This window comes from Mauremys mutica, chromosome 4 (assembly GCF_020497125.1).
Source record: "Mauremys mutica isolate MM-2020 ecotype Southern chromosome 4, ASM2049712v1, whole genome shotgun sequence".
In the NCBI taxonomy this organism is placed as follows: domain Eukaryota; kingdom Metazoa; phylum Chordata; order Testudines; family Geoemydidae; genus Mauremys; species Mauremys mutica.
In genome coordinates this window covers 107,619,155-107,636,093 of record NC_059075.1, presented here as the reverse complement: position 1 = coordinate 107,636,093, position 16,939 = coordinate 107,619,155, and the positions used below count along the sequence as shown (strand labels likewise).

Below are 16,939 nucleotides of genomic sequence, written 5' to 3'. Positions count from 1 at the left end.
TTCAGATGAAATAGAAATAAGTGCAAAATCATCTTTTTCAAAAAAATGGTTATTCAGCTGATAGCAAACCTGGAATTTTGAGGACAGTTACAGGAAGTTTTATTAACAGGTTATTTACTAAACAATCTTTGCTGAATGCTTTAGCTAAATTGATGGCTACAACCATTCTTGGTGCTATTCTAAACACATTAACTTTCCAATAAGCCTTCAGTTGACTTGCTTAGGTTGCCTAAACACTGATGTTCAGAGGCAGTTTCCCTTGACAATCTTGGGCATGATTGGGGTGGGTAAACCAAGAAGGTAGACAGTGTTGTCTAATACATATATTCCAAATGTACCTAAAGATAAAATCCTCCTTTATAACTAACTTAACACTGGGAAGGTGCAATTTCTGACTTGGAGAAGGTAATAAGGATGTAGTAATCTCCCAATCTGCTGACATGTCTAAGCAGGCTCTAATTAGAGGTGTTTCATCCAGGAATACAACTGGAAACAAGAAGAGGAGTAGTTTCTCTGGCTCCATCTTAGAACTGAAACTCTGTACTTCAGTGTGCTTGGAGAACTTAATAAAACTGTTACACTCCAAAGCATTCAAACTGGAGATTTTCTTTAGTCTAAACCTGTTTCATCAGCAGTGATCAGGAGGGAACGTCTCAATCTGAATCAGAGCTTCTTTCAGAAATTCTGCTCCAACAATAGCACACGCATGGTTTGCAATGTTTATAGAGCAGTCTGACTGCAGAAAGTCTCAGTAACATGAACCTCTTTGCAGTGAGCAATCTAGAAAGTGACCTGACCCCACTTATGCTGATGTGTGTGCTTTTTTTGAAGCCTTTAGAATAAAGGCAGATACAAATCCATCCCAGGGACCTCTTGTCCAAATTGCTCAATCCATTTTGTGGTAGCTCCAGTCTGTCAAGGTGCTTAGCACATCTGTGGTTTTCTTACAGCACATTACTAACAATCTGAACATAACCACTCAAACAGGACACTAAAAGGCATCCTGTTTGCTGAACTGTGAGTGACTGCCTTGACTTCTCAGCACCTGGAGTGGGAAACCCAAGGAGGCTAATCATTAAGTTTGAGGTAATGTAATGGACCAATTACTGCCCTCCATTGCAACTGTGCCACTACCCGGGATTCAGGGATCAAGAGAGAACAGCGTAATGGAAATTAAGTAGACTAGTTCTGCAGTATCCATTGCCCCTTGCTTGAAAAAAATCCAGGGGTGAAACTCTGGCTCCATTTATATCAGTAAAACTCTCATTGACATCCGTGGGTACAGAATTTCAATGTGGTGTCTCAATCTCACATTTTCTTTGAATTGCATTTTATTTTTTATTTTTGTTCTTACACTACATCTTCCTTTAGATGTGAAACTTCCCCTCTTCACTTCTTCTAAGAGTTTGCACCGCATTTTGAGCTGGATAGGAACAGCAACGCAGGACTAATATTTTTCAAAGCTCAACTGCACAACCAATTGCAAACAAATTTTCCAGCTAAAGAAGCAAGGTGTCAAGTGATTCATTTTCCCAGGTCCAGTATTGGTGTAGTCTGTAACTAAACAGTCTCCTACCCTAACATAGCTCCTTTTTGTTGGTGTTTATATAGTGCTTCCGATACACACCATGACATGGTGCTTTAGAGGAAGAATGAATCTGCTCTCTATGCAACTGTGACCATCATGTACCAGCCAACATGGCAGCAGCTGTACAATGTGTTCAGCAACAAACAGCTGTGAACATTTGGACTGCTGCATTTATTCAGGGAGGGAGAGGGATAGCTCAGTGGTTTGAGCATTGGCCTGCTAAACACAAGGTTGTGAGTTCAATCTTTGAGGGGGGCATTAAGGGAACTATGGTAAAAATCTGTCTGGGGATTGCTCCTGCTTTGAGCAGGGGGTTGGACTAGATGACTTCCTGAAGTCCCTTCCAACCTTGAGATTCTATGCTAGGATTGTTCACATGTGGCATGAGTGCATGACATTCCAAAAAGGACTGTAGGGGTAAAGTTCATCACCAGTACAGAATGTATATGAATATTCAGCCAATGTGACTGTTGAGCTGCCTGCATAATGCCACTCTTTTGGAAAATAACTATGGTCTGATCACAGATTGTTCCATTGTCACCGGAGGTGCGTAGAGGTTTAGGGAGTTCTTTAATGATCCGTGCAATCTAAGCATCAGTTGATGCATTCTCGTCTCACTGATGGTTCAGGATACACTGACACATCACTAAGGTAAACAACTAGCAGCTTTAGAACCTGATCCAAAAATAATTTGAGTTTTTCCATTGGACTTTAATGGGTTTTGGATGAGGCAATGATTGACTACATCCACCCAAACTGGAAACCTCAGAACTAACTAAATTTCCCAAAGTATCTTCAAGTATTTACTAGATCTTAATATTAACACTTCTGGATTCTTCAGAAGTTCCCTGGTCAGTAACATAGAGAGGATCTTTCCAGGACCCTTAAGCTAAGATTTTCAAAATGTAGGAACCTAAAGTTGACTTTCAGTGGGTGTTGAGTGCTTAAGTCCTTTTGAAAATCCCACTCTTAAAAGTCTCACTTGAGGCTCCTTTTAAAAAAAAAAAATCTTGGTCTAAGTTATTAAATACTTACCTTACTAAACTATAAATAAATATTAAATAGCATGATTATTGTATAGAATACAAATTACATATACAGCACCATAAACCTACACAAGACTATGCAAATATAGTTAAATACATTTTCTGTCCCAAAAATATAGTTCATAGAGGTCGTCTTAGTCCCAGACCAGTTCTATATCTGCATCTAACACTTGGGTAGGGAAAGTTCAGAAAAAGTTAACATGCTTCATGGCATGAGAAGCAATTGGTTTATATGGCTCTTCCTTCTCCTCTCATTCACTTCTTTGGCTTGTCCAGAAGTGTAAGACATTAATGGAGTGGGTCAGGAAATGAATGGAAGTTTTTTTTCCAGGATTTTTGTTTTAAAATGTCTGATTTTTTTTTTTCAACAAAATAGGAACCTTTTCACGAGGATTTGTTTTGTTGAAAGACCACTAAATTTGGGGAATGTAGACAAAATGTTTGGACTAGCTCTAGACGTCCGTAGTAGAGGGTAGGCCAGGTAAAGGATAGTCTATATAGCCACTAATTACTGTCTTGTGTCAGGCTGCCAGTTGGCCATCTCTTCCTTTACGCTCACTGTTTGAAATCTAGTCTTTCCACAGTAGCATGTCTGGGACTAATCTATCGTTTACTTAGGAAGAGCAGGACTGTGGTGGGACTGCCTGTCTTTGACAGGCAGACAGAATGTGTGTCACATGGTGCAGGTGGCAATTTTTAATTTCCTGGGAGCAGCTTGTTTTACTGCATTTGGCAGTTTTGTATCTTCATCAGACCCTTTATTAGTGCATTGCTGGGTCTCTCTCTAATCACACCTGTTATGTTAATTATGTTGTGTGTAACAGTAAAGCCCCATCACCCCAAGGAGGTTAGAGGTATTCTGTGGATTAGAACCAATGATTAACCAACTGGACTACAAATTGCCAGCTATTCCCTCTGCAACTCCCTGAATTCTGTAGTGGTGCTCACATGAAATTCTCACACTTACCACTTCTTGCTTTCAAAGGTCTATGAAGCCATTGCTACAAAATTAACAATTTCCTTAAAAAGCCCCATAACAATAAAAAGATGTCTCAAACTTCCTTCATATCTATTCCCTATTTGATACTTGCCTAAAACCTGAAATCCATACTTGCTATGAATTAGGGCCAAAATGAAGTCATCTTTGCTTCTCCTACCTCCTCCTTAGTTATAAGCCCCTGGCAGAGACTTTGCAGTTGGAACAGCCATGCAAAGAGGAATAATGCGACAGTAATGGCTGGCTAACACTGTCTAATGATCCCTGTTTCATCTCTGAGCTGCAAAGAATAATACACACTGTCTTTTTCTAGGTAACTTTCTAAGCAGAACCCTTAAGACTTGATGCAAAACCTTGCTGAGAGATGGGTTTGCAACTGCACTTGTTCCTTCCCCTTCCCCTTGCTGTCTGTGTTACTGATTAATTTTCTGTTCTAAGTGCTAAGCTTTGGTCTCAGACTCATTCAGATCAATACTGGAAGAAAAAGAGAACATAAAAGAAAGAAATAGAATTTTACCAGCTCCCTGCTAGAACCAAGGGCAATTGAGATTTTTTTTTTCTTTTGAAAGCTGAACAAAGGTTGGTTGAGATTTCTGAAGCTGAGATTTCATATTTTCAGTGAATATTTAGGGCCTGATTCACCACTGCATTACTCTAGTTTTACACCAGTGAAAGTCCATTGATTTAGAATTGTTAGTTTTGTGTTATACTGGCATAACTATCTACCTAAGGTACTTATATGGCACCCATTATCAGTGTTTTAGTATCTCACCATCATTAATATATTTATTCTCAAAACACCCCTGTGAGTTGGGGAAGTGCTATTATCCTCATGCTGCAGAAGGCAATTAGAGGCTGTGAATTCCACTGGATGGAAGGGTACCTAGGAGTTAGGCATTGCATTCTTGTATGGATTTAGCCCTAAGGAACTTGTCCAAGGTCATACAAAAAGTCTGTCAGAGTAAAGAAGGGACATTCCTTAACCACTGGACCATCCTTCTCTGGATTACATGGTAGTAAGTTACGCTGTTTTACTCAAACAAAACACCTTAGAGCTGGTCAAAAATTGTGAACATTTTTCAAAATGTTTTGGGAAATAATTTTGTCAAAAGACTTGTAGTAGAGCTAGGTAAATACTTCAAGTATAAAAATATTGGTGTATAAAAACAAAAAGGCCTTTGTTCATATGGTTTAATGGTGTCACATAGAAGGGAATGTAGGAATTAAATATTCAGTACAATACCCATGTTAGTCATGTAACTAAAATTAATTGTAATGGAAACTGAACAGGTAATGTGCCATATATTATAGTGAATATTTACATCTTAGAACTAATTCCAGAAACAGCTGCAGTCTATTCCATGGATGGTGTTCAAAAAATGTCCTCCCTAGAATTGTAGGAATGATCCATTCCTGGTAAAACAAGAAATGCAGTTCAAATTCCTCTTGTCTATATGTGAGTTTCATTAATAAATCTGAGATAGCCCTCTGGCTGGCTGGCTTTATTTGCTAACCCACTTTGCCTGGGGGAGTTCCTGTGTTTCTACAGTGCCTAGCAAAATGGAGTGTGACTTGTCTGGTCAGCCCCCTATCCTGGACATGTCTTTTTTTTGTAGGTAGAAGATGCCATGATGGATGTGTATGATTCTGTGTACGAGGAAGTGAGGAGGAACTTGTCCAGCTTCAGGAGGCAGGAACTAGCTACCATCCATGAAACAGTAAGTTGCTTCCAGTCTTGGTGTATCCAGGCTCAGGAGATCTTGCTCCAGGGTGTCTTTACCTTGGCTTCAGTTAGCTTTGGATGAAGCCTATATTCTTCTGTTGTCTGGACTTCCGAAACACCATAGTGTTTTTTTTTCTTCCTTAGGTCACAGAGCTCCTGCTCAGTTCTTCTGTGTCCACTACTGCTATTGCTTTTCTGAGCTTGGCATTGCCAGGTTTGGCTGGCTGAATTAGCAGCAGGACGAAAGGATTAGTAGGTGTTTCATAGGACTATAGATAATGATATACTACAAATATTAAGATTTTTCCAACCTATCGTGCAGTGATGACCTCCCCCCCCACAGTTCTCAGTGAGGAGACCTGGGTTTCTGAGCATCACATTCACCCAAATACCAAGAGGTAATCTCACCTCCCTGAGAGAGCATTCACACCACAAACCATGTAGTCCTTTTGCCATTCCATGCTGGTTCCTTAATGGTGGCTGCATAGTAGCCCATATCCCTGAAAGATAAGAGCCCTCCCACAATGTTGTTGTTGTTGTTGTTGTTTCCATCCCAGAATCAGTAGCCTGGGGGTGCTCCATAATGTGAATGTGATTTGCAGGCACAACTTCAACAATATGGCCAGCTGAAGGTAAATTTCCCACTGTGGAAGCATCAGGACCAAACAATGTCTGTTTTTTTTTGTTTGTTTGTTTGTTTGTTTTTGTTTGGGTTTTTTTTGGTGGATTTTTTTCCCCCAAAGTTTTAAGCTGCTAACGTGACAAAGCAAGTTGCACAGCTCTGAGGAATCCTGACCTTGCAGTGCAGCGTGTAGGTATAAAGGAGAGCTATCGTCCCAATTCTGTGATGCAGTAGGTAGATTAATGTGACTGCACTGAGCCTAGGGATTGCTTCACTTAGTGTGTGCAAGATGAGATAACAGTGGCAGAGAGAGTGTTTCCTGTGGAGAGAAACACAGGAGTCCTCTATAGACAGCTGAGTAAAGGAAATGCCATACCCTTGCACAGCAAGGTCTGTTCGGATAGTGATCTAATGTCATGCTGTGGGACTAAAGGGGAAGGTCAACACTGCTTATTTGTTTCTGGACTCCTCCCTCTAGCTCTGTATTTTCTGTCCTGATTTCTCAGCAGAGGGAGTGGCGGATTAACCTATGGCTCTGTGAACAGACAAGCTAGGGCCTAATACAAAGCTGACAGTAGTCAACGTAAAGACTCCCACAGGTTTCAGTGGGGTATGGATCAGGCCTTAAGACGTTTTAATCTCTGTTTTTAACTACTATAATGATATATTTATTTATAATACTACTTGCCCTCTGCAGCCAGGGGGTCATGAAATCCTGGCCCAGAGTAAGGAAGACGGAGAAAAATGTTTATCTCCCCTGGATTCAACTCATCCTGCAGCAGTCTGCCAGAGAGAAGGTTGGTAAGAGAAGAGGAACCCAGGCAGTGGTGTAGTTTTTGTTTCTTCTGTTTCAGTTTCTGTGCTGTGGAAAGCAGTCACCCTTTGGAGAAACGGGAGGCATTGAAAATGAGACATGCCCATCAGAACATATGGGCACAGCCAGAGAGGTGAGGGAATAATCGAGGAGCTATTTGTCAGATGTCAAGGATGACCCATTAGCTTTTTAGCTGCTAGTTAAACTAGCTCAACTGACCTAACTTGAGGGGGGGGAGCATCTTTTGTCCCAAAGTAGACAAGACCTAAATGACTACATGTGGTGCAGAGAAGCAGTGAATTAGGGCCTCTCTCTTTACCTTGGTCAGCATTTTCAATCCCAATCCAGCCCTACAACTGCTGCAGCTCCCGTGTTGTTTCCTTACTTCTGGATAACTGGATTGACTGGCATCTACATCAACAGACCATTAACTTGAGTCTTTTCTCTAAACAGCAACCAATAGCCCTTTGGGCCAGTGCAGCAGCAGAATAATCATTATTCCCAAACTCTTTCCATGGAGCTACTGACAAGACCTTCTTCCATCTCACCTGGGCTCCAGGCTCCCAGCTCAAAGCTAGTTCCCCCTCGCTCTCACCAGCTGCCTCCATTTTCATTGCGCCATTGACCATGTCTATTTGGAACTTTCTGAGCCATATTTTCACTTGCATTTTTCCCTACTATTGAAGGGACACTTCAGGTGGGATGAGAGAAATGGTGACCTTTTGAGGGATAAAATGAGGAAGGATTACCGCCCATGTCCCTTGCCATCACGCCTACTCCTACTTACTGGCTGCCAAAAGACACCTCCTCAGTTGTATCCATTAGAAGAAAGGCACTGATTTTTTTTTAATTAGAAATGCAAACTGGTGTCTTGCTAACTGAAAACAGCAGCTAGAAGAAACTGCAGTGGATCCGTAGTTCCCTGAGCCACAGATACAATTCTGTAGCTGTTCCTTCGCCCGGTTTAATGCTTGCAGCCCTAGAGAGCCTTGAAAATGCCTGATCTCTTCAATTTGTCATTTCTCAGAAGCTTCTTTTCTTGTCCTCTGATCTTGCAGTGGACATATGATGTCATGCTTCTGTGTGATGTCAGATGTCTATCAATCCAGTCAGACATCTCTATTTGCAGTTAAATTATGAATTGTGAGAGAGGTACTTTGCTTGCGGATAGCAACAAGCTGAACATGCAGATTTTCATATGTAAATTATACATACTGCCCTTTTCCAGGGTATTAGAGAATTACTAAGAATTCACTGGGAAATACCTAGCTTCTAGGAACCCAGAAATCTGTTTGGTTTTTTTTTCCATTCAAGGGCATAAACCACTTTTCAGTAAGCTCTTCAGTGTTTTTTTTTGAGGAAGCAAATAAACAGAACCAATACCAGATGATCGCTGCCATGAGACTGTAACTTGGATTTTTCTCAGTAGGATTTGCCTGGACTGTGTAATTTTGTTCTGTTTGACCAGTAGTGCTAATTAAAGTTGCCATCTTAATATGTAAATTTGTCCTAGGAGTCAAAATGATTGTGTTGCTATGGTTATGCAAAGACATCATGTATTAATGCAATGTCCTAACACATAGTGTATAAATTCAGAACTTTTTAATTATCCTGCTGATCAATTTTCAGGACATGGGACAAATGCATGATGATACAGGGTACCATGGGATAGCAACCTTTCTGATTATATCTGCCTTCTGAAAACTGAATTCTGAAGTGTAACTTACGAAACAGGCTGCAACTGATAATAAAACGGCTGTAGGAAAAGAAGTGAGGGGAAGAAATGTCGCTGTTGTGTGGTGCTGCAGGAGCAGGGTGCTTACATAGCTATTTATGCTTTGAATTCCCTCCTGCTGATAGTAAAGGGGGATAAACTGCAGTGATGCATTCTGTAGAATTTATGGGAATGGAGGAAGTGATCTTGTGTCCTAGCAGCTGCTGCTCATTTTATCTTTGGGTTCAGTTCTTCAAGGATCTGAGTACTCTGGCCTGATCAAGCAAAGCATTTAAGTAAGTGCTTAACCTTAAGCATATGAATAGTGTGTCTCTCTCACTCACTCACACACAGACTTCAGCGAGACAATTTTAAGCATATGAACAAAGGACTAGCTTAAGTGCTTTTGCTAGTTCCAGCCAGAGTGCTCAGCATCTTGCAGGATCAAGCCCTTTACTAGCATCGCATTGCAGACTTAAACCACAGCATGTCAGAAGACCTTCAACAAACATTATTGTGCATTTCACATGCCTTCATTCCATCTTCCTTTTTCTTTCTCCCCTTTATACACACACACTCTCTCCCCAGAAATCTTGAAATATATTTTACCTGGTGCGATTCCAAAAATATCACCGCAATGGCAGATATACTGCTATGGCTATGGAGAGCACAGTAGGGCAACAGAACCAGGAGACATAGACCCCATTCACTACCAAGCCAAGGTTCCATGTCTCAAAGTATAACACAATCTGCAGCATTGCACTGGTGCCAGAATTCAGGTTGCATACAGTGACAGGTAACGTCAAGAAGGAGGATTTGCACTATTGCTGCAGCTCTCTGCTGGTTGAGGAGGAGGAAAGCAGGATAAAGCAAACCTAACTCTGATTCCTGTTTAGACAGAGGCTGTCTCTATGATACAGGGTCTGTAAGACAGGGCTTGGAAGCTGCTTCTGCTGTGAGGGAGATGATGATGATGTTAAACCCTGTCAGGCAGAGAGAGAAGGGGAAGCCTCTGCAGGGATAAAAGAGGTGAACTCTCCCAAACTGCCACTGTGCTTTCATATAATATCTGTCATTTCAGGATTGCCTTCAAGAGATCCAAGACTTCCTAAAAAAACATATGGACTTCGTCTCTGCGCTACTGATCATCACAATCTGCTTCATGGTAGCTATCTTTGTTCCTTTGGCACCCTAATTTTCTGAACAAGCGGAGGGAGGGATAGTTCAGTGGCTTGAGAGGGCAGGTCACGTTGAAAAGCATGCGTGCAGGAGACAGGTTTTTGGATCTGGTGGTGATGAGCCAGCAGCATGAAGTTCAGTAGCAAAGGAAATAACCTTGATGATGTGATTCACCACAGAGACTTAGGGAGGAGCTATCCAGTCTCATGGGGTAGATGCCAATAGGGCTGCCAGTCAGTCTGAGGAATCACAGCCAGTTCTCTGCTCGAACAGGCTCGCTAAATTCCTGGCAGCCATAGGTTCTGTGCTGAGCTTGGGGAATAGGTCTGGAAATTGGCTTCTTCAGAACTTGAATCCCATTGTCAAGCATTGTCAAGCATCCCAATGAGTCTAAGCATTTTGTCCTGTGGCTGAGGCTGTGCCATGTTCTAACCACCACATGATCTAACATTGCTTTGTGGTGTTTAGAGCTGGTCAAAATATTGTCATCAAACACTTTTTTTGACCAAAAATATCTTTTCAACCAAAGGAAACATTATCACAGAAAATATTCATCTTGGTCAAAATTTTCCAGTGTTTTGAAGGAAAAACCAAAATTATTTTGGTAAGTTTGATTTCTTTTACCCAAACCCTGATACTTTTACCGATTTTTTTACTGCAAATTTTTTGTTAAAAAATAAATTGAAAACTCATCAGGGGAAATGTCTTTAAAAAATAAACCTCCCAAAATTAAGTTTCCTACAAAAAAAAAAATTGGCAGTTGTAACCAGCTGTAATGTTACTGTTAGATATGCAAGACAGCAACTTCCTGCAGGAAGAAGTTGTGGAAGCTAGGCCTGTGATACACAGGAGGTCAGCTGCATGCCTCTCAGCTGAGGCTAGGTATCAGGTGATAACTTGAAGATCATCTGGTATTAGGTGAGCCTGCAACTAGCTCAGTTGAGCTGGAGAGCTGCAGGGAGTAGAAAGGCTGCTGCTGAGGACAGAACCCAGTTCATGACACTCTCTGGCAGATGGCCTGTGTAATCCTGTGGGAAACAGACTAGGAAGAAGGAACCAGAGACTTGTCTTGACTCCCAGGCATTCTGTGAAGTGTAATCCTGTGGCCCCTGCAGAAGACCCCAGGTCAGGAGAAAAGACAGGATTGGTGTGCTGAACAGTGTTTTGTTTTTGAATAACAAACACTGAAGCCCTGTAGAAGGGGCAGGAATCCTGTGGCTGGCAAGTGGTGTTGGTGCATGGGCAGGTGAGATGATAACCCACTGCCTTACAGATATGGAGACATGGTGCATCTAGCCAGTGGTTGGAGTATGTTGTTAATAGAACAAGCATGTTTAGTGTCTAGTCACCATTTGGCAGACACAACATACATTAATTACCTATACACAAGGGTCCTGCACTTGTAATAAAACATGCCTTCAGACCTGTTCCATATACAGAATATTAAGTTTCACCTGCTCTAATAACTCTCCAGTTGAACTTCAGTTATTGAAGCAAGATTTTTCTGACCAGGTCTGTACGTATAGTTGGGCTTCAGACTTGTCACGATCACCCTTAAATCTACCCAGGCTCACCGTGCAATGCGGAGTTGTTATATCTAACTTGCTATACATGAGTGGATGACCCGGACCTAAATACATGGTTGTAATACACTCAAGGGGTTGCCTGGACTCTGTGAATGCTGCCTGAGAGCTGCAAGAGTCCCCAGAGTGAATCACACCTGCCTGCTGACTCCTGCATTGAATATCAGTTTGTCTTTTAATAATGATGGAATAAATATTTGCCCAAAATGTTAGTCTTAGCTATTCTCCTCTGAATTGCTGTGTCAGAGGATGGAATATCAGCAGTGGGTAGAGCTCTGATACTATTGCAGGAAGATGGCACATGTAATTGTGGCCCAGGAGCAGATGATGCCTGACCTGCTGAATTCTGATAGAAGGGTTTTCTAAGCCTACTTCAGACAATTAGAATACAAACATAACCATACAATTGCAAATCATAAAGGTTAGTGTGCAGCATTTCTATTTTTAAACTTTTATCATTCCGTTAGGAACAGCAGCTAAGCATTCTGACTTATAACAATTCCATCCAGGGTATTTCCTGATGCATAGAATTATAGGTATATAAAATTCTAGCACTAATATTACAATGGTTATGTTGATTCTCAGTGTAGATTAGCTCCTCCCATGGAACTATGCATGAGACATGCCAGATGCATTATACAATGTCACATCTTGGAATATTTCGGGTAATGTTTTTCACAGTTTGGGTATAGGAAAAATCTCACTCCAACTGTACTGAAATAAAGTTGTGGCTTTTATTTCATAGCTGTGAAATGGCAGCTATCAACTAGGACTGGTTTTGAAGAATATGGTGGGAGGCGCCTCATTCTATTTCTAAAATATTTTTACCATTATGATTGCAGGATGCAAAGAAAAGTGTACGGTGGCTGTCTTAGTTACTGCAGGTGTTGCTATCTTCCAGCTACCAATGAGCTCTTCATAAATGTTCAAAAATCAAACTATACATTCAAAGAGTCACTTTCATATTAAGGCAAACTTTTATAAAGAACATATAGTTACAGCCCCCATTATTCCCCCAGCAACCTGGCTTCTGATATGTTGCCCATGTAGGTTCTGATATAGCCTTCAATCATATGATCACTCAATACTGGGCAATGTGATGTACCATTCAGCAAATTCGTATACTACAGTACAAAGTAACTGCATTCTTTTGTATACTCAGAGGCACACATGTATGTTGTAGTACTCCAAACAGTACCTACTGAGATTTTTTTTCAATCAAAGACTACTGTAGTGCAGACAGGAGCAGACTTAACTTGGTTGTGGGAATCTGAATCCTGAATTTTCCAACTTATTCTCACTTCTGATGTTATGGTATTGGAACTGAAATTAGAGCCCCATTGTGCTAGATGCTTATATAACAGTCTCTGCCCCAAATAACTTAGTCTAAGCAGACCAGACAGAGGATGGAAAAAAGGAAAAAGCATTATCTGCATTTTACAGATGGAAAATTCAGGCACAGAGAGAGTGACTTTTCCTGTGTGACCCTGGGACGTCTGTGGCAGAGCAGGAATTGAACCCAGATCTCCTGAGTACCAGTCAAGTGCCTTAACAATGATATTGTTCTCTTTCTGTTGAAATTTCAACCTTACATTACTGTGAAATGCTAACTTTTTTGTGTATGCAACAGCCTGATACAGTAGCTCAGAGATACCTGTGAATTATGTTCAGTTGTGTGTGTGTCAGTACCTTTGCACTCAGGTGAAGTAACAGCCAACCATCAGTCCTGATATTTAATTCTTTGCCTCTCTGATTCCTTAGGTTTATGGGATGATTTTAACTTCATTCCTCTGGTTCTCCATCCACTTCAGCAACAATCTGGACCGGAGAGGCAAATACATTTTCAGAGAGACCTAGAAAACAGTCATCCAGCTTCCCCACCAGAGCAAGGATTTCCAACCCTTGAATTGGGAAACCATCTGAAAGTTCTCCACAGAGTTCCCTGAGAAGCTGTGGCTAGGTGACTGGAGCTGGGCCTTGGTACCTTCATGTTTCTCTTTACCGCATTACCTGCCTCCTCTGCATTGTCAGCTGACTAGTGGGAATGATCATCGGGCAGCACAGGAGAGAAAGATGTGACATTTTCTGTAAAGACAGATGGACTGTGACAGGCAGCCAACGGGGGAATCAGGGCCATGTAGAGACACAGATGGGCATCTTTAGCATTGGTGTGAGATGTGGATGGTAGCAAGGAACCAGACAGCCACTCACCCAGAAAACCATCCAGCCCAGCTAGCTAAAAACCAAACCCTGATCCAGTCACGTCTGTCAGTGCCTGAAAACAGACCACTTAAAACTCCGTCAGTGTGCCAAAACATACAAAGAAACTAAAATACCAGCAAGAAGAAAAAAGAAGTTCAGTTAATACCCCTCATCCAGGAGAATGTCCTCTCAGCTATAGCCAAAACAAATGCATCATGCTAATCAATCCCGCCACAATTCATGGCAAAACAACCACTTACATTATACACACCACCACCACCAAATAACCAATTGCCCCTGGCAGAAAGAAGAAAGAAATGCATTAGAGGACAAGTGGGATAAGTAACTTAATTTAACTAATTATCCACCAAGTTTCCCACAGTCCATTCTGTTCCTGAACTAAAATTACAAACTGGGGAACTATTGTGAATTTATAAATGTGTTTGCCAAAACAGAAGTTAAAAAACCAATAAGAAATTACGGAAAGTAAAATAAAGATGATAGCATTTACATCTAAAAGAACGTCAACATCGGATGTTACAATGTATCACAAGATAACAAATCAAATAAATAAATTTATGCTGAGTACTCTGAAAAAACAGGCACTAGTCCTCTCAAGGAGGGCACCCAAAATTAGTTTACACTTCTGACAATTTTGGCTTTAATCTCTGAGACTCAGTTAACTCAAGCTCCTATCAGTCTTGATACACAGATGAACTTTATCCTAAATCTACACTATTCTCACCATGTGACTATCACTGTAGAACTCTGTATCTTTAAGTAAAGATCCTTATCAATCCACCAATATGCTTGTGTGTCAATGGGATTATGGGACTGCCCATGGCCGTTCAACCAAATCTCTCTCGAGTTAGAATGTAGAAATTTGAACAAGTTACTTATCAAAGTCAATTTGATTCAAAATTGCTTTGCCTTGGTGCTATTCATAGCTAAACTCTTTCCATTATGGACATATTCACTATTATAATGCATCAAACCCCACATACATGTTTTATAGAATAATTTTAAAGCTATTTGTAATTTCTCTGGAAGTTCACGAATACTGTAAACTCTTTAACCAAATATTCAGCAGTGGCAAAATTCTGGAGCTTAACTGGACAATTCAGAATTCTTTTTCTCTCTTAGCTAAGAAGTTGTCAGTTTCTTGTCACCGCAAAAAATGATCTAGGGCTTCTCCACATGAAGACTTAGTGCAGGGCAAGCTGGAGTGTAAATCTACCATGGTACTAGCCTTCTGCTCACCAAGTGGGTGTGTGGACACAGCTGCTGCACTTTTTTTTTTTTCAGCGTGTTTCAAACAGTAGTAGTTCAAAGCACACTGCAGAACTTTTAATGCATGGTAGCATTTAACACATACAGCCAGTTACTGCACAGCAGGCTAGTACCCTGTAGATTTACACCCCAGCTTGCCATGCACGAAGACCTGGTCTACAGTGAAAAGTTACATCGGCATAGCTGCGTCAGTGAAAAAACCACACTCCTGATGGACATAGCTATGCCGACATCCTCCCCCCCCCCCCGTGGACACCACTAGCCGATGGAAGAGGTCTTCCATTGAAATCCCTAGCATTGGCTGAGGAGTAGGTGTAGAAAAACCCCTTCTGTCACTGTAAGCTGCATCTACATGACGAGCTTGTGCCGCTCTAGTCTGCATAGTGTAGACGTACCATCGGTCTCTGTATGGACAAGCACCTAGGCTGATTGCTTTAACACACTCTTAATCTTTCTGAGATGCACCTTTGCTGTACCCAGCCATGATTTCCTGTTACAAATAATACTATTCTCAGTGACATGAGTTCTTCTGGGCTTGACATTCTCAGTTACTTGTTGTCTTAGAGCCAGATTTTTAAAGATAAGCACCTAGCGGCATTTTCAAAAGCACCTAGGTGCCAAATTCCTATTGATTTCCCATCTTTTGTTTTCCCAAGACATCAGGTATTAGCAGAGAGGGAGTGCTTTCCGTTGCCACCTATGACAATCCCACTCTCATGCAATCTCATCCAGATGTTTTGGTTTCAGTGAGCAAATTGCTGAACAGAGCTGTTTTGTACAGTTTCTGATAAGCCATGTGGCTTGGCTCCTCTTCTAGGTAAAGTTGATGTGGGCCGATTAGAAAGCAGACCTCATCTCTGATGACGTTTTGAAACATCCAACCAGACAAGTAGCTTGGGACATACTAGTTTGCACTAGACATTTTAGGACCTATATCAGCTTGCAACATCCTTTGCCACCAATTATGCATTTAGTATGATAATCTTTTAAGACAATTGTTAATCCAGGCTTCAGTCAGTAATCTACTTCCACAAGCTGCTTTTGTAGGTTCCTTTTTCAGTGTATCTTGAGCAACTTTACACAACCCCACCTTCTTTGCCAGGCCGCAGTTTCTCCATCAGCATATTTAGCAGTCTGCACAGATATCCATTTTCAAACTCCTGTCTCTATATAGAGTCTCATGACATTCCTTGATTGTGTAGTTGTTTAGTTGTTCATTATGCAGCAATATAAACTTACTTGACTGATTTTTTTTTCTTGGTTCAATGCCAATAATTTTGATGGTAATGAAACAGTAAGACAAAACAGCTGTACATGTCTCTGTACCAATTTCATAGACTCATAGACTTTAAGGCCAGAAGGGACCATTATGATCATCTAGTCTGACCTCCACATCAGTGATAAGGTTGGTCAGATCACTTTATCTGTTAAATCATTTATCTACTTGCTAAACTGTTTATCACACTTTGTGGTCAATTAGTCCTTTATAACTACTTGGACAGGGTCACCATAAAGACTTTCACGTCACCTTGGCTGTTCAATAAGCTAATTGACTGACTGTATCATCTTCTTTTTTAGCATAAAATAACAAGGTGTTTGTATGTTTGTTAATGATTAGTTAGATATTTCTTATTGATTACATTTCTAATTTAAAAAGGAAGCGTTGTCCTATTTGAAATATCTTGCGATCATAGCTCCTTTTGGCAAGGAACTTTCTGAAATTGCAAGGGTCGATTTCAGAATGCTTTAGATTAATGCTATGGATGGGGCCAGATCCTCAGCTGAGGATTTGCCCCATTGTTTGTTTCAATCAACCTCTGATCTGTATGATAGACAATTATAATACCATACTACCGAATTAAACATAAACTGATGTATTCTGTGCGTCACTGTCAAAGCTAATGCTATGGTTATCCCAAAGGCCAGCTGGAGGGTCATATGACTCTTGACTACTTCAATAAAAATTTATGTCATTGCAAAATGCTATCTTCCCTCACTCTTTCTGTATGCACACAAGGCTGTTTGGGTGGCTGTGGTGTTTGTATAATGAAGCTTGGCAGTAATTCTTTCAGCACTGGTAAAATGTATTATCCATACAGCTGGCAGTCACTCTGGCATACAAGCATATCCTAGCAGTGAAGGGCAGCTATGACTGTATTAAGCTTTGAAGAAGGGGAGCCT

The 16,939-nt window shown here is 41.0% G+C and overlaps 1 protein-coding gene across 1 annotated transcript in view; it reads left to right on the top strand.

The window, feature by feature from the left end:
* Nucleotides 1-16,719, top strand: part of TSPAN32 (tetraspanin 32) — a 65,108-nt gene extending 48,389 nt beyond the window's left edge. Inside the window, 4 exon segments of the mRNA XM_045012622.1 lie at nt 5,248-5,349; nt 6,831-6,923; nt 9,586-9,669; nt 13,028-16,719. Coding sequence (XP_044868557.1) covers nt 5,248-5,349; nt 6,831-6,923; nt 9,586-9,669; nt 13,028-13,123 — 375 coding nt within the window. The 3' untranslated portion in view covers nt 13,124-16,719.
* The last annotated feature ends 220 nt before the right edge of the window (nt 16,720-16,939 follow it).